The following is a 23,163-nucleotide window of genomic DNA, read 5'->3' as shown; positions in this document are numbered from 1 at the left end:
TCGTATATTATAACCCTACACCCTGTATGTTTCCTTCCAATACAATTGGCATTGAGTATTCAATTTGATGGCAGTAATAAAGACAGAAGCCATCCAGCAAAAAGGCACATTAATCTTACCACTACATAAGATTCTTTGAATGTTCTCTTTATGGACTTCACAAATATAGACAACCAGATACTTTTGGAAGAATCTTCTCCATTGCATCATCACCTAGCCTAAAACATTAAACCATTAATGTCAGAGATATTCCAGTATAATTTTCCTAAGACATGTAATCTTCACTCACCACTTATCACAGTAGGATGAACTCTTAAGTCTGTATTAACAACCTGACTACATTAAACAAAGCAGAGCCCATGAATTGATACAAGGTGGATAAGCCTTCATCACATGAACAAAACACTTCAGAAGCTATTAAATTATTGTGAATAACACTTGTTCTCCAGGCAAGAAATAGCTCAGATTTATGTCATCATTCTGAAGCATTTTATTTCCATTAGAGATTTTGCCACATTGCTAACTTCAATTATATAAACGTGTAAAAAGCAAATTATACCACTTAACTTATTCTGGTCAAGAAATGCTTTTAAATAAAACATGAAAGTAACACAGATAAAAATGGATGCAAAGTCAATCAAATTCATTCCTCCTTAATGCAGTTAACACACAATGATCCCATCACCATAAAATCAAATTAATCAATACGGCATCAGAAGGATGGTGAATCCAATTTTATATACTACCATTGTAAACACACAAAAAATCATTATTAAAGCCTCAAGGGATTTAAACAGCAAAAGTCAATGTATTATCAGCTTTTCATATACAATCTGAGTTGTATTTGGAAAAGGAAAAACATTACACTTTAGGCTAAACATCAGCAGAAGGGGCTAAAAGCAATAAATCTAAGACATTAACCACTGCAGTTTTAATACAATCCAGCATAATCTAAAAACAGCCTGTACTCCAACTGAACTACTTATCAGAGACAAAAACATTTTATTGACAAAAAACAGATTCATGTTAATTAAAAGAAAGAGAATTATACTGCACAGATCTCGTTGCTTTAAAAATTATAATTTTTTTAAAAAGTTCATACTAATTTACCTTTTAGTGAAAATCAATTTCTTTCCTGTCCTCTAACAGAATTTTTTAATCAAGTTAAAATTTCAGAGTATGTCATAAGTGGAAGATTGGGGCTACCAACCAGTAACAGAAAAGGTAGAATGTTCCATGTTGAACAACATTTAAGATTAACTTTTAAAAGTTAACATTTCTATGATTCTTCTTAATAAACATATTTGTTTCAAGTGTTATCAATGCATTTATCACAGACAAATGAACTTTTGCAACTCTCCAATCTATAGTCCATTTCCATACTCCAAAATTAAGACTTCCTTTTTCAAGGTCATAAAAAGTTAATGAACTTGAAGAAAAAAATTAAACCACATTTTAAAACATAAGGCCTAAATGTTATGTTTTAATATAATTATATGTCCCCATACTTCCATTTAACAAAATAAATATATGAATTATACTTCTATTTCATAAAAAATACCGAGATAACATTTTCTATTTTGAAATAACCCCAAATCTCTCCATCAACAAATGCTAGATCTTTAACAGATGTATGGTCCTAGACAATGTTGAGGAGAGTTGTTACTACCCAATAAACGTGGGTGGCCTTGTAGGTGAATTAAAAATCAAAAAATCAAAGAACAAAAGGAATTTTTTTACTCTAACACAACACTAAAGGTTTATACATTTCATTTCAATTAAAAAAGAGAACACTTGTATGTATCCACATCAACTAATTAACACAAGGTCATTACAGTCAACTGAAAAGTTTTCTAGCACTTCATTAAAAAAATACGAATCTGTAACATAGTTGGCTAACCACAAAATTAAGACAGGAGAGGCAGAGAATTATTATTCAGATTTCAAGTAAAATACAAGAGCCAAATTTAATAATCCAGAATTTCAAAGTTTTTTTGTTTTAATTGCAGAAAAATTTTCTTGAAATGCTGTGAATCTTACTATAGGAACTAGCACATAAGTAGCTGCCAAATGTAATTTTTCATCACGATGCCAAACCATATATACTGGAAACAGATTTTCTCAAAACATATGCAATATTTAAGGCTAATACCTTAACAGCTCACATAGTTTCTAAGCATAGTGCTCTGAATATGGAATTAAATATATATTCTATATAAAAACTAAAAGGAATTTCATTTCACCAATACTGCCCTACTCCTATCTCATTCTAGGAATTGATTCGAGATTGTATTTTTATATCAATGATCACACACTATCAGAATAAAAAAATTACCTTCCTTTAAGAAACGTATATTTAAAATGAAGACTATGACACAAATGAAAATAGAGTTTATGAGTGCATGGGGGAAAAACAGCCCAAATGATACCTTACCAGCAAGATTTATATGCAAATGTAACATGTATTTCCATGCTTATAATCACTCATTGTAAATGTTTCTAAAGCTATATTTTTAAAATTACAGAACACTGTAACTGAAGATACAAGATTTTATAATAAGCTACTGCCGTGTATGTATTCTTATATGCTACTTTAAGATTTCACATATTTTTATATTGATAAGAAAACATCTGTTATAAATTTTGATACTACTCAGTAAATTGTGTAAGTTGCAACTTTTAATTAATTTATTAATTCCTCCAAATAGGTATGGTCCTGCCTTTAAAACAAAATTTATATGGCCAGGAGCAGTGGCTCATGTCTGTAATCCTAGCACTTTGGGAGGCCGAGGCGGGCATATCACCTAAGGCCAGGAGTTCAAGACCAGCCAGGCCAACGTGGCAAAACCGCATATAACTAAAAATACAAAAATTAAGGTTTGGCGCGGTGGCTCATGCCTGTAATCCCAGCACTTTGGGAGGCCAAGGCGGGCAGATCACTTGAGGTCATGAGTTCGAGACCAGCCTGGCCAACATGGAGAAACCCAACTCCACTAAAAAATACAAAAATCAGCTGGGCATGGAGGCACACACCTATATCCCAGCTACCTGGAAGGCTGAGGCAGGAGAATTGCTTGAACCCAGGAGGTGGAGGTTGCAGTGAGCCGAGATCGTGCCACTGCACTCTAGCCTGGGCAACAGAGCAAGACTCTGTCTCAATAAATAAATAATAAAAATACAAAAATTAGCTGGGCGTGGTGGCACGTGCCTATAATCCCAGCTACTCGGGAGGCTGAGGCAGGAGAATCGGTTGAATCCAGGAGGTGGAGGTTGCAGTGAGCCGAGATCACTCCACTGTGCTCCAGGCTGGGCAACAGAGTGATGCTTCATCTCAAAAAAAAAAAAAAAAAAAAAAAAAAAGAAAGAAAGAAAAAAAAGAAAAAGAAAAAGTAATTTATTAATCTTATAATTTAGGTTATGACAAATGTCATTACACACGAAAAAGAAACAATAATTGAGTCTCTAGGGTGGCAAGTTAAGAAAAAAACAGAATATTATGAACAGAATATTATTAAACATATATAATTATTTATTTATGAGACAAATGTCCTCACAGGTAAAAGAATCTCTTAGAACCTCAACTTTACCTTCAGGTTTGATGCATTAATAATGTTCAATATCGTGAAAATGGCCATACTGCCCAAGGTAATTTATAGATACAATGCCATCCCCATCAAGCTACCAATGACTTTCTTCACAGAATTGGAAAAAACTACTTTAAACTTCATATGGAACCAAAAAAGAGCCCGCATCGCCAAGTCAATCCTAAGCCAAAAGAACAAAGCTGGAGGCATCACGCTACCTGACTTCAAACTATACTACAAGGCTACAGTAACCAAAACAGCATGGTACCGGTACCACAACAGAGACATAGATCAATGGAACAGAACAGAGCCCTCAGAAATGATGCCGCATATCTACAACTATCTGATCTTTGACAAACCTGACAAAAACAAGAAATGGGGAAAGGATTCCCTATTTAATAAATGGTGCTGGGAAAACTGGCTAGCCATATGTAGAAAGCTGAAACTGGATCCCTTCCTTACACTTTATACAAAAATTAATTCAAGATGGATTAAAGACTTACATGCTAGACCTAAAACCATTAAAATCCTACAAGAAAACCTAGGCAATACTATTCAGGACATAGGCATGGGCAAGGACTTCATGTCTAAAACACCAAAAGCAATGGCAACAAAAGCCAAAATTGACAAATGGGATCTAATTAAACTAAAGAGCTTCTGCACAGCAAAAGAAACTACCATCAGAGTGAACAGGCAACCTACAGAATGGGAGAAAATTTTTGCAACCTACTCATCTGACAAAGGGCTAATATCCAGAATCTACAATGAACTCAAACAAATTTACAAGAAAAAAACAAACAACCCCATCAAAAAGTGGGCAAAGGACATGAACAGACACTTCTCAAAAGAAGACATTTATGCAGCCAAAAAACACATGAAAAAATGCTCATCATCACTGGCCATCAGAGAAATGCAAATCAAAACCACAGTGAGATACCATCTCACGCCAGTTAGAATGGCCATCATTAAAAAGTCAGGAAACAACAGGTGCTGGAGAGGATGTGGAGAAATAGGAACACTTTTACACTGTTGGTGGGACTCTAAACTAGTTCAACCATTGTGGAAGTCAGTGTGGCGATTCCTCAGGGATCTAGAACTAGAAGTACCATTTGACCCAGCCATCCCATTACTGGGTATATACCCAAAGGACTACAAATCAGAAGCACCATTTGACCCAGCCATCCCATTACTGGGTATATACCCAAAGGACTATAAATCATGCTGCTATAAAGACACATGCACACGTATGTTTATTGCGGCACTATTCACAATAGCAAAGACTTGGAACCAACCCAAATGTCCAACAACGATAGACTGGATTAAGAAAATGTGGCACATATACACCATGGAATACTATGCAGCCATAAAAAATGATGAGTTCATGTCCTTTGTAGGGACATGGATGAAACTGGAAACTATCATTCTCAGTAAACTATCGCAAGGACAAAAAACCAAACACTGCATGTTCTCACTCATAGGTGGGAATTGAACAATGAGAACTCATGGACACAGGAAGGGGAACATCACACTCTGGGGACTGTTGTGGGGTGGGGGGAGGGGGGAGGGACAGCATTAGGAGATATACCTAATGCTAAATGACGAGTTAATGGGTGCAGCAAAACAACATGGCACATGGATACATATGTAACAAACCTGCACATTGTGCACATGTACCCTAAAACCTAAAGTATAATAATAAAAAAAAAAGGAAACAAGATAGGCAAGTTGGTATCCTAAATTATAATAAAGTGTATATTCTGTTGAAAAAAAAAAAAGAAAAAAGAAAAAAGAAATGAACATTAACACACACACACACACACAAAAATGTTCAAAACAGCAGGTTCTAACATGTTACTAATCATTTTTAAAGAAAAACCTCATTTGAAATAATCTGAATTCCTAAAATTCCAAATTGATAATCTCCTAGGCCAAATACATTTTGACTAATCTTGATCTTAGCCCCATCTTTGCAAGTAACACACATTGTACACACCAAAAGTTCTTCTTACCTGGCCCTCTCCAACAGTTTCGGTGTCAATAACTGTGATGATGCCGGGGACCAAAGGACTCCGCCGGGAATTACTGTGGATGGCAACGTCATCTTCTGTCACACCTGAAGGCAGCGTGCCTGTCAGCTGAGTCACCACTTTCCCTACCATTGTCAGGCCACTTTTCAATGTCTGTACAATGAAAGGTTAAAATGTATGACTTCACATCAGTATTTGGATTCTACATAGAAATATGCATTTTATTAATTTTCCTAATCATTATGTTAAATTATTTACCTCTTACAATCTTTTATAATAGCAGTAAACTGTCACAGACATTCAGTCTGACTTTTAATGATCTTGAATTTTAATGAGAATATCAGTATTAGTTTGAGGGAGTGGCATCAGTAAAGTCTCTAAAGTCCCCACGGCAGGGATAAAGCCATAGTTCAAAAAATTAAAGAGCTCTGTTTTACATAAGGGTGCAATTATATTTTTATAAAAGATATTTCTTTCATTCCCTCCTCTTAATATGTACATCTTAAAATCAATGACATAGGAAGAAGGAGAAACTATGAAATGGTCAATTGTTTGAAATATTATAACTCTAACTGTATATCTATGTTCTAGTATGAAAAAGACTGAGACATTGGTAGAATATCTATGTGGAAAAGAATGTGCTTCCAAAGCAAATCTATGAATATTCTGTTATATAATACTGTATACCAATATTTGGCATATGGAAAACACAGTCTCTGTCCAAGAGATTAATTACTGGATGAATAAAGTGTCATACTAAATTAGTTAAGAGAGTTATTTTCTATCTGGTAACAGAAAACAATTAAATGTGGTGCTCCTACTATATTATTTCAATTAAAGATAACTTAAGATGTTTATAATTACATTTTAGTTCCATTTCATTCAAAATATATAAGTAAAACTAACTCATGAAATATTTTTTATTCTATGTAAATATCCTCTGATTATCCTCATATTCATTAATAGAAACATTTTTCTAAATAACAAGTTTTTTCATCTGAAAGGAAGAAAGCTTCAAGTTTCTGAGTCTACAGAAAAAAAATGGAAGGAAGAAAGCTAAAATAAAGACAAATACATGTGAGTCACACATTGCTGAAGAAGGGTATCATCACTAGAACCAAAACAGGCACCCTAGAATACTTAGATATATCAAAAGTTACATTTTAAATAATATGGGTACATTTTTCCAATTCTCATGCTGTAAGAAAAAAAGTTTCATTAAAATATTTCAAATTAATCTTCAATGAGGTGACTATCTTTTCTAAAACAATTATGAAAAAAATATCCTCACGTAATTCTGGCACATGCTATGGCTAAATTTGAAAATATAAACTATTATATACATGGTATTTCAAATTTTAATTCATAAATAGTATACAAAAACAGTTGTGTATAGAGGTCTAAATGTGATGTAAGCAATAATTAGATTAAAATTGAAAATGGGAGAAGCATTCTCCAAAGAAATGTTCTATTAAAATACCATAAAACTAGCACTAACAATAGATGCATTATTTTATGGTAGCTATGTTTCCATGGTGGCTTTTCTATGGACTAAGGACTGGTAAAGGCACTTAACATAAACTATGTTGATAGATTTCCTCAGATACTTCAATTTTATGAAAGAGAAAATCGAGGCTAGGGAAGTTAAGTAAAACGGAAGCTCAACAGTTACCCAATGACAAAGTCAGAATCAAAACTGGGACCATCTGTCTCCAGGGCCTGATTTTTACACTATCCTGTACTGCCTTGTAATCTATTTCTGTTACTACTTGTGATCTCACAGTTAATGAATACAAAACACAGATGTCTGACGGGTGGAAAACAGGAAAAATTAAAATCCATAATAATATACTAATAAATACTTAAATAAAAATGACCAGCAAAGCCATATGCTGAATTCAAACAAAAAGATATAATTTAACAGCAGACTAAAACCAAGAGAAAGCCACAAATCAATTGTAACTGTTTTGTTTAGTGCTAAAAACTCAAACTCCAGTGATTATAAAACACATTAGCGTTCCTCAATCAGCAGCCAAACATTTCTTTCAATAATTCACAAGAAATGACTTACACAAAGTCTGTTAGAGTGTTGTCAAGTAAGCCTCTGAAGGACCAACAGAATCAGGCGCCACAGTGTATTGATGTCAAGAGCAGGCCAGGAAGCCTGATTAACCTCTGAGATGCCTCAGCTGATGTACACACTCCATTAATGCTAATGGAGATGCTACCACTTAAACGCAGCTATCCCTTTATCAAAGGAATGCCTTTTAGTTTTAAAGTCTTTGGTTGTATATCCTCCCCATTTGCCCCTGAGCCTATTATTTCATGCTCTTACACCAATGAAAAGGAATAAAACTAAAAGAACTGGAGCACATAAAAAGTGGAAAGTAATGTGTACCAAAGCAAACCACAACAGTAAAAGTTAACATAAGAGAACCAGGAAAAAGATCCACAGAGAGAGAGAAGACAGCAGTATATTTCATAGTCAACAGCTCATATTACGTGAAGAGTGTTTGATATTTCCTAGGGGAAAAAAAACATGACTATTGATGGAGTTGTCTTAGTAGTGGACAAAAATCTAAACTCAAAATTTAAGTCATCAAATCTGCAATTTGTATAGCAAGTTACAAGATACTACTATTTATCATAACCCATTAACTATGCAGGGAGTCAGGGGTGTTAGAGAAAAGTGCTGGAAGTTTTCTGCATTTGTAAAGACCCTTGCTTTTAGGGTAAATTTGTTTCCATGTTAGCATCAAGCTCATCTATGAGCACTAGTGTCCAGAAGTTAACTGATAATGTTATTTAACGGAAATCTAAATCACCTCACAGTAATTTGTCTCTCCAATTAATTTCAGTGGACAGAGTATGTATATATCTGACTATTTTCTCAAATATATATGAAAAATTATAAAGCCTCAGCAAAAATTAGGAATACAGAAGTATAACCTGGCCAAAAGGAGATGAAAAATTAGACTGAGTGTCCTCACAATCTGAGGTATCTACATAAAAATGTTCATTAAATCACTGATGAATCTTCACACGAGTACTCACAGAACTAAACTGTAGCTGTAAGACAGCTGAACATGCGAGACTATAATGAAAGTGTGAGAAAATCCGTTATGACCTATAATTCAAATGAGCATGGTACTTATTCTGTTCTGCTGCAAGCAGATTTGCCGAAGGGTCACTAGTCATCTTTAACCTTTCCCATGCCATATCAGTTGGCCTCCCTATCCATTAGTGCTAATGGTGCTGCTCTCACAAAAGCTGTTAGTTGTCATTAAGAAGTTATCAGATAACAAGAGAAAACAGGGGCATTTTTATTAAATCAATTGACCACACTGGGGTTAACACACATGAAAATAAGACAGTAATGAGGGAACTAGAAAATACGGACCAAGATTTTATAAATGTGTCAAATAATCTTATTCGAACAATTTCAATATTATTTTTTTCTTTATCACTACCATAAAAAATTCATGACTCTCATATTCTTTATGAGAAAAGTCAAATTACTTGGAAAATCAAAGGAAAAAACATTAATAGCATAAATATTATGCAAGTTGTATTTGGAAATGCAGAAAATGTAAAAAAGATTATTTCCTCTAAGGAGCTCCAAGTGCATATGCAATGAATATATTTATCCTCACAATTGCAGTGAGACAAAAAATTTAAGACAAAAAAATTAATAATTAATCCTTCTATATAACAAAGTGGTTAATAACCTCTATTAAGCCACAAGGGAAGCTGTGGCTTCTTTTACTCAGAAAGAGTAAAAGAGTAATGATTACACTTTCAGAGAAAGTGACTTAATAAAATAACTGCAAAATGACTTTAAGATAAGTATTTTTCTTAAGGAGCACATACTACATGGCTTTTTAACATGCTCTCCATGTTATATCTCAAAAAATATATCACCTAGAAATGGTTAAAAAAGAAATAAGAAAATGTATTTTCTATTTTCAATAATGACAGGCTGGGGAAATCAGATCAATCTGATTTCCACTAATGAGAGCAACTAGGAAAACTGAAGACAGTATTTTTGTAAAATGCTGCTTGAAGGTACTGAGTTACAAAGTCAGAATCCGAAAGAATAAGGAAATCCAGACATTTCCGCTGGGCATTTAGGCCTAGAGGTATCTGGTGATAGGAAGCAGGAGGTAGGGTGCTAAGAAACTAAGTGGTGTTTTTGATAGATGGAACTAGAAAATCATCTATGAGAGTCAAAGGCCTGCCAAATGGGTCTACTTGGTGACGTTCCCTCCAAGCTTGGGTTTGAACATAAAGAAATATACAACAGAAGAGTCCACCTACAGCAATAAGGTGACCGCAGCTATTGCAGGTGAACTTCATTTAAATAATCTCAATCCCTGAAATTGGATTATTATTCAAGACTGATACTGTCCCAGAACTCCACTGTCATCCCAAACTCAGAACTATTTTCTAAAAAGTTTTGAAATAAATTCTGGCAAACAAGTGATAATAGGAGTTAAAAAGAAATTATTTAGGGAGTTAGTGAGAGTAAGGGAGTCCTCAGCAAGGTTTTCCTTTAAATAAAAATCAGCCCCCAAATAATTTCTTTTCTAACAGAAAGCAGCCTGAAAGATCAAGCTGCAAGCATAGATAAGCAAGCTGGAAGCTTGCATAGGTGAATGCCAGCAGCTGTGCCAATAGAAAAGGGGTATCTGGAAGTCAGGTATATTCAACATAGAGGTTCCCTCTTACCTTTTCTTTGTTACCACATGTGCAGGCAACATGGCACCAGCCAGGTAGAGACTCCATTTGCATAATAAAAGATTATGGTGGGATAGCCAGCCTCTACACGTGCTACGTAAATGGCACACCTGGTCCAACCAACCCACTACACCCTATGTAAATCAAACATCACCTCCTCAAGCTCATCTATAAAACCAATCACATCTCGCCCCAATCCTGAAACCCGCTTGGGCTCCCTCCCTCTGCAGGAGGAAGCTCTCTTCTTTCTTTCATCTATTAAACTTCCACTCTTAAACCCACTCCTTGTGTGTCCCCGTCTTCAATTTCCTTGGCATGAGACAACAAACCTTGGGTATTACACCAGACAAATGACACCGCTTCACAAGGACTCAAGTCATAACAAATGAGAACCAGCAGAAACAACACACAACAGAAACGGACCCAAAAGGGAACCAGACATTAGAGTTATCAGAAACAGACTTCAGTATGACCAAGTTTACTGTGTTTAAACAAGTTTGATAATTTGAGAAAAATTTAAAAACCAAGAGAACCAGAAACTATCTCTATTAAGATATTATCAATGAATATATTTTCAATTTTATCAAATACTTTTTGTTCATCTATTGTGATAAGCATACAGTTTTCTCCTGTTAAATGTACAAATTATGCTCATTGATCTTGAGTGATAAACCAGCCTTATATTGTGGATTATCTCAAATGGATTGTGACACAATATATAGCGTCCTATATATTGAAGAATTGTGTCCTATATATTCTTATCCCAAGTGGATTGTGACACAGCATATATTGTGTCCTATATATTATACTATAATTATGTCCCTATATTCTTATTTCAAATGGACTGTGACACAATATATATGGTATCCTATATAATGCTGTTTTTCTGCAAATATTTTATTTAGGATTTTTCACATCTATGTTCATTGATTTGGACTGTAGTGTTCTTGTATTATAATGCTCTTCTAAAGTTTTAGTATTAAGGTGATCTGGCTTCATCAAACCAGATTAGGCATAATCTGACTTTGCTTATTCTCTGGAAGAGTCTTTGTTTAACTGCCATTGTTTATTCTTAAATATTAAAAAGAATTCTCTAGAGAAGTTTTCTAGGTCTGGAGACATCTTTGTGAGTTTTTTTAAAATAACCCTTATATTCTCCCAAAAATAAAAGTAAACAGACTGCAGTGGCGCAATCATGGCTGACTGTAGCCTCGGCCTCCAATGCTCAAGCAATCTTCCCACCTTAGCCTCTGGAGTAGCTGGGACAACAGGCATGCACCACCACACTCAGATAATTTTTAAATTTTTTTTGTAGAGACAGGGTCTCACTATATTGCCTCAGCTGGTCTCAAATTCCTGAGCTCATGTGATCCTCCCACCTCAGCCTCCCAGAATGCTGGGATTATAGGCATGAGGCACAGCATCCAGCCCTAAAGTGTTATATTAAACATAATTTCATAGTCTTAAACATGGAAGACATGAGTATATGCCTCACAGTTCCCAATATTGAGGTATGAGAAAATGGGGAGTTTGCACTTTTTTGGTTGTTTTTTTGTTTTTGTTTTTGTTTTGAGACAGAGTCTTGCTGTGTTACCCAGGCTGGAGTGCAGTGGCGCAATCTCAGCTCACTGAAACCTCCGCCTCCTGGGTTCAAGCAATTCTCCTGCCTCAGCCTCCCAAGTAGCTGGGACTACAGGCACCCGCCACCATGCCCAGCTAATATTTGTATTTTTAGTAGAGACAGGGTTTTACTATGTTGGCCAGGCTGATCTTGAACTCCTGACCTCGTGATCCGCCCGCCTCAGCCTCCCAAAGTGCTGGGATTATAGGCATGAGCCACAGCGCTCAGCCCTGCACTTATTTTTAAAACATCTTAAGTCCAGCCTCACTCACTCCAGCATGTCCACAGCAAAACATGGAATGAAGATCACTTTCTTTTTATATAAGCACATAAACACATAAGAATAGCAAACAGGAGCTGAAAAGTTATCCTCCCTTCCATAACTAAAAATTACTGAAAATGATCATAAGCTAAACTATTGTGATCCATGTGTATGAGACAGACAAGTCTAAAAGGAGTCTAATACTTGAGAAAAAGATCTCATTGCTATATTTTGTGGATAAATGAGTAGACTAATACTGAAGATGTTTTCTAAGTACTCTCTCTCAGCTCTTCATTGAAATAACCATCATAATTTTTGTATACACAATGGAGAAAAGCGAGCAATCTTTATTAAGATTTCTGCAATTGCTGGGTGCGGTGATGCACACCTGTAACCCCAGCACTTTGGGAGGCTGAGGTGGGTGGATTGTTTGAGCTCAGAAGTTCAAGACCAGCCTGGGTAACATGGCAAAACCCTGTCTCTACAAACCAGGCGTGGCAGCATGCGCCTGTAGTCCCAGCTACGTGGAAGGCTGAGGTGGGTGTTCACTCCAGCCTGAGCAACAGAGCGAGACCCTGTCTTAAGAAAAGAAAAAAGATTTCTGAAATCTAAAACTCATAGTGCTATAGGCATAAAGACCTAATGGTTAATTCTCTTTTGGGTGCAAAATACGTAATGCTTCTCTCATCAAACCAAGGAACACATTCTGAAGCACATGATGTAAGCGTCTGTGATGAAATATGAAGTATTTTTGTATTTGTTTTACATAAAACAGTGTGACCTTTGATTCCCACTCTGTGGTTTGCTTTAAACTGTTGTTCTTTTCTGAATGGTTGTGCTTTCTATTATATGCTGTCATTTAGATTCACTCTGTCATTCCTATTATTAGAATTGTTCTGTTGTATACTTCACAATTCAAAAGGATAGTGGTTACAAGAATACCTTATCATCAGCATAAAGTTTACCAGACATCATCAAAATTAACCCTCACACACATGAAAAAAAGAGCTCACTTGAGAAACATGAAGGGGCAGCCCCTTGATATAAAAGAATCTTTGAATGTGACGAGGGACAGACTCAATTTTTCGTAGGGAATAATATTCTTTTCATGAGAAGAAGACTCTGAAATGTTCAAAGATGCAAAGGGGTGTCAGTGTAGGTAGAACGATGCAAATCACAGAGAATCCAGAAGTCACTGTTTAAAACATGGAAAGCTTCTTCCAAATGTGGTATTAATTAGACAACAGTCTTGAAGCTAGTTAACAGACTTAAAGCATTTAAAATTGAATAAGTACAAGCACTACAATCATTACAATAGAAAATATAATTCAGGAGAGAAATCTGAACAGTTACTACACATAACCACAACTCTCCAAAATTTCGGAGGTACTCACTTTAGCAGCACTAATGACTGTGGCAGTATAAGACTGAATGTTGTCTCCACAGGCTCCACCACGGGACTGATGACATCGTATCAACTGAGAAAAAGAGAGAGAGAAGCAGAAAGTCATTTCTATTAATCTGTTTAACTCTACAGGCTATTAGGATAGAGCTTATTTACCGTGAACAGTGATGGTGATGGGTGGGAATGTTTGCATGAGTGTATTTCAGACAAACAGCTAAAAGTTTTGCTGAGACACTTCTACCCCTTTTTATAATCTACTGGTGCCACTCAGGCAGTTTCATGCTCAACTACGGTTTTCATTACAAGAAGAATAGTCTTTCATAATCCATAAACCCTGAAATGGTAGGATTGGGGTCTGGTGGCCTTTCCACAAATAAATTTTTAAAACATAATCAAAGGACTTACACACAACTTCCTAACTTAAATATCTGACATGCTAACAAATTAGATGTTTTATCCTGTTAATTCCTCCACAAAGATTATAAAACATAAAAAGTAGACAAAAGATTTTGCCATATTTGCATTTTCAATTGTGTCAGTGGAAAAGCGTTACAAATTACGCATAAATCACCTATGACACATATATTAGCTGTCCACTTCAGAGAACTTAAACTTTTACCATTAGGAATGAAAAAGGCATATCCTTATTTGTGACTGACGTAAATAAAGCAAACTGCCAATTTTCAAAGTGAATCACTACTTTGATATGCATGATTATTTCACATGCTAAGCAATAAACCAGGATTAAATTCTCCACTGGTCCTCTACTTCCTATAATTAGCAAAAAATGTCATTAGCCAGATTTGTATGCTTAACATTTTTAAAAAACAAAATGACAAGGGTAGAGTATTAGAACTGCACCACATTATGAGTTTTTAGAACCTCTGGAATTCACGAAGAATCTATATCTCACAAAACATAAAAATTAAAAATGCTTTACATCGTTTAAAACCAGGTCCTCTGATGAAGACTGATATGTAATCCTTTTATTCTTAATTCAAAATTTTCTTCATCATTGACATTGTTATTTTAAACATCCCTGAAAGCAATAGTAATATATTATAATAGAATGGAACACCCTTAAAAGTATGATATGCAAAGTCAAGATTTTTTTTAGGCAATGTCTGTTATGTCACACTGAATGACTGCTTAAGTAGATTTCAAAGAGAGAAGTGAGGAACTTTCCAAATGATAGGTGATCATCACATGTGGTTTCACATAGAGTAAGATAAAGAATTTGAAAAGTGATCATTTTAGCAAATAAAAAGAATCTCTCTCTTGCTCACTCATTCATCCACAAATACACATTCAAATAATTATGAAAATTATTCCTCTGCTGCCTCCTGCTGCATGAGCAAGGAAAGAAAGGCTATTACTTATTCCCTGCTTCTGGTAATTAAAATACTGAAGGACAAATATGTAAAAACAACAACAACAACAACAACAACACTCTTACCTTTTTTTTTTTTTTAAGAGACAGAGTCTCACTCCGTCACCCAGGCTGGAGTGCAGTGGTATGATTTCAGCTCACTGCAACCTCTGCCTCCTGGGTTCAGGTAATTCTCCTGCCTCGGCCTCCCAAATAGCTGGGATTACAGGCACATGCCACCACACCTGGATATTTTTTTTTGTTTATTTTTAGTAGAAACGAGGTTTCCCCATGTTGGCCAGGCTGGTCTCAAACTCCTGGCCTCAAGTGATGCACCAGTGTTAGCCTCCCAAAGTGCTAGGATTACAGGAGTGAGCCACCACACCCAGCCCTATTCTTACCTTTCAAATTCAACTACAACTGAGTCAGCAGTTCTGCACAAAAGTAACTAAGTCAGAAATTTTAGTCTAAAATTCAGAATCATCAGAAAATTACATTTATATCTTGGTTCAACAAAATTAAAGATGAGTCAGAATTTTCTATAGTGCAAAATTCTATCAAATGAACTAATTTCCAGGAAATACTGTTAAGCAAAAGAAAAAAAAAAGCAGTTTGCCAAAGAGCATATATACTATGTTATCTTTTGTGAACGAAAGGGATATAGACTTTGGTCAAAAACCATTTCATGCTCACCTCCTCCATTTAGAAGAACCAAAATAGTGCATAGAGAATCACACTTCAAATACACTGTCCAAGGTAAAACACTGGAATTCAACAGAGAACTAACAGGAAACACCAAAAGTGGGTAGGAGAAGGAAGACAGGTAGCCTGCTTGGCTAGGATAGGCTGGGAGCTGGGAGTGGCTTCCCAACACAAGGCAAGGGTAAGTAAGAGAATTCCAGAGGCCCATATCCCCCACCATGGAACCATACAATCTTAGCTAGGAAAGAGACCCTCAAGCCTCCCAAGCCCTGAAACTTAACATAGGGAGCTGCCGGGAGACTCTCCAACAGAACTGCTCCAGGGAGGGAGCTTGTACTGGGTCCTATACACTTTCTGATACCTAAGTGGCTATAGCAAGACAATATTTTCTTTTTCTTTTCTTTTCTTTTCTTTCTTTCTTTTTTTTTTTTTTTTTTAAGAGACAGGGTCTCACTATGTTGCACAGGCTGGAGTGCAGTGGCTATTCATAGGTGCGATCCCACTACTGATCAGCATGGGAATTTTGACCTGCTCTATTTCCAACCTGGGCTAGTTCACCCCTCCTTAGGCAACCTGGTGGTCCCCTACTCCTATGAGTTCACCGTATTTGCTGCTGAACTTAGTGCAGACACCCGATTGGCATAGTGCACTATAGCCCAGAGCTCCTGAACTCAAGCAATCTTCCTACCTCTGCCTCCCAAGTAGCTGGAACTACAGGCACAAGCCACCATGCCCAGCAAGACATCATTTTCAAACCTGGTTTTTGGCAGATGGCATGCTGCTCTGAGGCCTAACAGCACTGGGACTGAGGTGTTAAAAAAAAAAAAAAAAAAAAACTCAGGGGCCTGGAGTGGTGGCTCACACCTGTAATCCCAGCACTTTGCGAGGCTGAGGTGGGCGGATCACAAGGTCAGGAGACCAGACTGGTCAACATGGTGAAACCCTGTCTCTATGAAAAATACAAAAATTAGCCAGGCATGGTGGCGCATGCCTGTAATGCTAGCTACTCAGGAGGCTGAGGCAGGAGAACTGCTTGAACCCAGGAAGTGGAGGTTTCAGTGAGCCGAGATCGTGCCACTGCACTCCAGCCTGGGCAACAGAGCAAGACTCCGTCTCAGGAAAAAAAAAAACTCGGGCTGTCACTGCTGGGACTAGGGTGTGATCTGGGCGCATTCCCGCACTAGGGGCTGAGAACTGAGTAAAGCATTGGCTGTAGCAGCTACCAATGCAGGGAAGCAAGGGCTGCCGGGCCAGAGACTGAGACATGAGCAGGCATGAGTTGCCACTAAGACTTGGTCGCGAGCTGGGCAGAGGCTCCTGCAGTCAGGGATGGGGGTGAGACAGGTATATGCCATTGCCACTGGGACTGCGGGGTGAGCCCCACTGGGACTGGGGTGTGAAAGAGACACATTTTCCCCACCTACCAGCCTAGCTGTGGCCACCGAGGCCAGACCTACCCTCTCCAGAAGCAGCCTCAGGGCCCCTCACCCAAAAACTGATCCTAGGATTACCCTGTCCCCACCCACCATGGCTGGTGTCTGCTCTCATCATTGGAGAGCCTGAGAACAAGCCCACCCAGCCTAGTTCTGCCTTCAATCCCCAAGGACAGAACACATAACCCAGGGTCCTTGGGACTGCCCAACCCAATCCACTTCTTTGGGTACCTAAGCACTCCTCCAGGGGGTCTGAGGTTGGCCCTTATCTCCCTGCCACTGCCTCAACAGCTGGCACCTACTTGCAAGCTCCAATCACAGGCCTGGAGACTACCTCCCGAACCCTCAGACCACTCCAGCCACCACCAACATCAACACACGCCATTAGGAACAAAAAGAATTATCTTGCCACTGCTACTGTCATCACCCATGTTACACTGGCTGCCCAGGGGCCCAGGAACCAGCCCACCCACACTGTTCACCACTGCCACTACCAGCATCCAAGCAAGCTACCCGGAAGACCAAGAATCAGCCCACTTGTAACCACCAATATAGGTGCCAGTGTACACTACTCTGGGGCACAAGAATAGGCACACAGCCCAATGCTGCCACCACTGCATACTGATAACCAGCCAACCTGACATCCCAGTCTCCAGCAAAACTTCACCACAGCCACCACTAATAATCACACCCTAATTCATTAAGTAAATAATAAATACCCCTAATGATGTATACAGAAAAAAAAAATCAGACTACATTACTGCACACACCCAGAATCAAGACCAAAGTGTCCTATCCAACCAGTACTATAGATACATCTTCATTAACAAAAAAAGTCCTCTACGAAAGTAAATGTAAAAATATGAAGAAGAAACCATTGCATCAGATGTGCAAATATCAACGTAAAGACACAGGAAACATGAAAAATAAAATATGATGCCTCCAAAGAAACACAATAACTCTCCAGCCAGATTCCAATCAAAAAGAAATTTATGAGAGCCCATTTATAGGACTCAAAATAATAATTTAAAACAATCTTGTGAGATACAAGAGAACTGTGAAAAACAATACAGAAAAATCAGAAAAACAATTCGGAATATAAATGAGAAATTTACCAAAGAGATAGATAATTTTTAAAAGAGTCAAATAGAAATTCTGGCCAGGCACAGTGGCTCATGCCTGTAATCCCAACACTTAGGGAGGTCAAGGCAGGAAGATTACTTGAGCCGAGAAGTTCAAGACCAGTTTGGGCAACATGGCAGGACCCTATCTCTACCAAAAAAATAAAAATAAAATAAAAATTAAAAAAATTAGCTGGTGTGGTGGCACACACCTGTAGACCCAGCTACTCAGGAAGCTTAGGCAAGAGGATCACCCGAGCCCTGGGGGTATAGGCTGCAGTGAGCTGTGATTGTACCAATGAACTTCAGCCTGGATGACAGAGTAAGATCAGTGAGATCCTGTCTCTAAATAAATAAATAAATCACATATAAAGGAAACCTCACCACATTAACTGCAGATTTCTTAGCAGAAACCTCACAAGCCAGAAGATAATGGAATTATAGATTCAAAGAGTTGAAAGAAAATGTATGTCAGCCAAGAATACTGTATCCAGCAAAATTACCCTTCATAAATGAAGTAGAAATAACGTTTTTTCCAACAAGCAAATTCTGAGAAAATTCATTATCACTATATTGGCCATACAAGACATGCTCAAAGTAGTCCTAAACCTGGAAGTGAAAGGACAACATTTAGTATCACAAAAACACACCAAACTATGAAACTCACTGGTAATGCAAAGACACAAAGGAGAAAGAGAAAGAACTCAAAGAGTACCACTGCAGAAATCCACCAAACCATAACATCAAACAATAAGAGAAAAAGAATGAAACCAAAAATATATGAAATAACCAGAAAACAATCAACAATATGATAAGAACAAAGCCTCACATATTAATAATGACTTTGAATGTAAATAAAATAAATAATCCACTTAAAAGATACAGAATAGCTAAATGGATTTTTTTAAATGACCCGACCATATGCTCCTTACAAGAAACTCACCTTACCATAAAGACATATGTAGACTAAAAGTAAAGGGGCAAAAAAAGAGAGATATTCCACACAAATGGAAAACAAAAGTGAACAGGAGTAGTTATATTTGTATCAGATAAAACAGACTCTCAAGTCAAAAACAGTTGAAAAAAAAAAAGACAAAGAAGGTCATTATATAATGATAAAGGGATCAATTCAGCAAGAGGATATAACAGTTCTAAATATACATGCACTCAACGCTGGAGCACACAGATTCGTAAAGCAAATATTAGTATATACTATATCTAAAGAGAGAGATAAACTGAAATACAGTAACAGTGGGGGACTTCAAAACTCCTCTCAGCATTAAACAGATCATCTAGCCAGAAAATCAACAAAGAAACATTGGATTTAAACTGGACTTTATTTATTTATTTATTGAGACAGAGTCTCGCTCTGTCACCTAGGCTGGAGTGCAGTGATCTCGGCTCACCACAACCTCCACGTCCTGGGTTCACGTGGTTCTCTTGCCTTAGCCTCCCAAGTGGCTGGGATTACAGGCACACGCCACCATGCCTGGCTATTTTTGTATTTTTAGTAGAGATGGCATTTTGCCATGTTGGACAGGCTGGTCTTGAACTCCTGACCTCATGTAATTGGCCCGCCTTGGCCTCCCAAAGTGCCGGGATTATAGGCATGTGCAACCATGCCTGGCCTTAAACTGGACTTTAGACCCAATGGACCTAACAGACACTTATAGAGCATTCTATCCAACAACTGCAGAATATACATTATTAGCCCATAGAACATTTTCCATGATGGACCATATGTTAGGCCACAAGTCTCAATACATTTTTAAAGACTGAATCATATCAAGTATCTTCTCAGACCACAATGGACTAAAACTAGAAATAAATACCAAAAGGGACTCTGGAAACTTTACGAACACATGGAAATCAAATAACATGCCCCTGAACACTACTGAGTCAATTCTTTAAAATCTTGAAACAAATGATGATCTTGAAACACAACATACCAAAACTGTGGAATACAGCAAAAGCTGTGCTGATGGAAGTTTACAACAATAAATGCCTACATCAAAAAAGTACAAAGATTACAAATTAACAATCTAACAATGCACCCAAAGGAGCTAAAAAAGAATAAACCAAACCCATAATTAGCAGAAGAAATGAAATAATAAACAGAGTAGAACTAAGCAAAATAGACTAATGAAACAATACAAAAGATCAATGAATAAAAAATTGGTTCTTCAAAAAGATAAACAAAATTGATAAACACTAGCTAGATTAACCAAGAAAGGAAAGACCCAGATAAACAAAATGAGAAATGAAAAAAGAGAACATTACAACTGATACCACAGAAATACAATAGATCAGCAAACTATTATAAAAAGCTATACACTGAAAATCTGAAAAACCTAGAGGAAATTGATAAATTCCTGGAAACATACAACCTAACGTAACAAGATTGAATCAGGAAAAAACAGAAATCTGAGCAGACCAATAATGAGTAGTGAGAGTGAGTAGGTAATAAAGTCTCCCAAAAAGCAAGCCCAGGACTAGACAGATTCACAGTTGAATCCTACCAAATGTACAAAAGAGATCACCAAGTTTCCTGAAACTATTCCAAAAAAAAAGAGGAAGAAACTCTCCCTAACTCATTCTATGAGGCCAACATCATTTGATACCAAAACCAGACAAGGACACCACAAAGAAGAAAACTATAGGCCAAGATCCCTGATGAACACAGACACAAAAATCTTCAAGAAAATGCTAGAAAATGGAAACCAACAGCACATCGAAAATATAATAGATCACAATCAAGGGGGATTTATTCCAGAGACATAGGGATGGTTCAACTTATGTAAATCAATAAGTGATAATAATCACATCAACAGAATGAAGGACAAAAACCATATGATCATCTCAATAGATACAAGAAAAAGCATTTGATAAAATTCAACATCCCTTCATGATAAAAACTCTTAACAAACTAGGCATGGAAGGAAATTACCTCAAAATAATAAAGACCACATATGACAAAACCACAGCTAACATCAGGCTGAATGGGGAAAAGTTCCTTTCCTCTAAGATTTAGTACAAGACAAGGATGCCACTTCACCACTCCTATTCGACGCAGTACTGAAGTCCTAGCCAAAGCAACCAGGCAATAGAAAGAAAGAAAAGGCATCCAAATTGGAAAAGTAGAAGTCACATTGCCCCTCTTTGCTGATGACATGATCTTACATCTAGAAAAACCTAATGATTTCACACACAAAAAAAAATCTTAGATTTTGTAAATGAATTCAGTAAAGTTGCAGGATACAAAATTAACACACAAAATTCAATAGCATTTCCATACACCAATAATGATCTGGCAGAGAGGCAATCACATTTACAATAGCTACAAAAATATATATATATAAGAAGAAATTTAATCAAGGAGGTGAAAGATCTCTACAAGAAAAACTACACAACACTGAGGAAAGAAATTGTAAACACCAACAAATGGAAAACATCCCAAGCTCAAGAATTGAAAGAATCAATATGATTTAAACGACCATACCGCCCAGAGAAATCTACAGATTCAGCACAATTCTTATCAAATTATTAATGTTTTTTCCACAGAACTGGAAAAAAACTATCCTAAAGTTCATAGGGAAGCAAAAAAAAAAAAAGGAAGGGGGGCAAATAGCCAAAGCAGTCCTAAGCAAAAATAACAAATCAGGAAGCATCACACTGCCTGATTTTAAACTATACTACAAGGCTGCAGTAACTAAAACAGCATGGTACTGGTACAAAAATAGACACATAGGCTGGGCATGGTGGCTCATGCCTGCAATCCCAGCACTTTGGGAGGCCAAGGTGGGTGGATCACTTGAGGTCAGGAGTTCAAGACCAGCCTGGCCAACATGATAAAACTCCATTTCTACTAAAAACACAAAAATTAGCCAGGTGTGGTAGCATGTGCCTATAGTCCCAGCTACTCAGGAGTCTGAGGTGAAAGAATCACTTGAACCCAGGAGGCGGAGGTTGCAATGAGCAGAGATTACGTCACTGCACTCCACCCTGGGCAACAGAGCTAGACTCTGTCACAAAAAAAAAAAAAAAAAAAAAAAAAAGATACATAAGTCAAGAGAACTGAACAGAGAACTGAATAACATCAGATACTTACAACCAACTGATCTTTTTTGTTAACAAAGTTGACAAAAATACACAATGGAGAATGGACACCCTATTCAATAAATGGAGCTGGGAAAATTGGCTGGTCACATGCATAAGAATGAAACCAGACCCCTATCTCTCACCATATACAAAAATTAACTCAGATGGATTAAAGACCTAAATGTAAGACCTGAAACTATAGAAATCCTAGAAGAAAACCTAGGGAAAAACTCTTCTAGACATTGTCCTAGGCAAGGAATTTATGACAAAGATCCCAAAAACAAATGCAACAAAAATAGACAAATGACACTTAATTAAACTAAAAAGTTCCTGCACAGCAAAAGAAATAATAAATAGATAAACTACACAATGGGAGAAAATATTTGTAAATTATGCATCCAACTAAGAATCTACAAGAAACTCAAACAACTGAACAAGAAAAAAACGAACTCCAATAAAAACCCCAAAGGACATAAGCAGACATTTCTCAAAAGGAATGTAAATGGCCGACAAACAAATGAAAAAAATGCTCAACATCACTAATATTCAGAGAAATGCAACTTAAAACCACACCAAGATACCATCTTATGCCAGTGAAAATGACTTTTTATTTTTATTTTTATTTTTGAGACAGAGTTTCGTTCTTGTTGGCCAGGCTAGAGTGCGATGGTGTGATCTTGGCTCACCACAACCTCCACCTCCCGGGTTCAAGTGATTCTCCTGCCCCAGCCTCCCGAGTAGCTGGGACTACAGGCACCCACCACCACACCCAGCTAATTTTTTGTATTTTTAGTAGAGACGGGG

At 37.1% G+C, this 23,163-nt stretch overlaps 1 protein-coding gene across 4 annotated transcripts in view; it reads right to left on the bottom strand.

The window, feature by feature from the left end:
* Positions 1-23,163, bottom strand: part of BCAS3 (BCAS3 microtubule associated cell migration factor) — a 714,356-nt gene that overhangs the window by 473,199 nt on the left and 217,994 nt on the right. For all 4 annotated transcript variants that reach the window (XM_030828111.1, XM_030828114.1, XM_030828113.1 and 1 more), the window contains exons 11-12: positions 13,626-13,709; positions 5,594-5,764 (exon numbers count right to left, since the gene is read on the bottom strand). In XM_030828111.1, coding sequence (XP_030683971.1) covers positions 5,594-5,764; positions 13,626-13,709 — 255 coding nt within the window. The remainder of the gene's footprint in view (positions 1-5,593; positions 5,765-13,625; positions 13,710-23,163) is intronic.

Source organism: Nomascus leucogenys, chromosome 14 (genome assembly GCF_006542625.1).
Source record: "Nomascus leucogenys isolate Asia chromosome 14, Asia_NLE_v1, whole genome shotgun sequence".
NCBI lineage: Eukaryota > Metazoa > Chordata > Mammalia > Primates > Hylobatidae > Nomascus > Nomascus leucogenys.
This window is presented reverse-complemented; position numbering and strand designations above follow the sequence as displayed.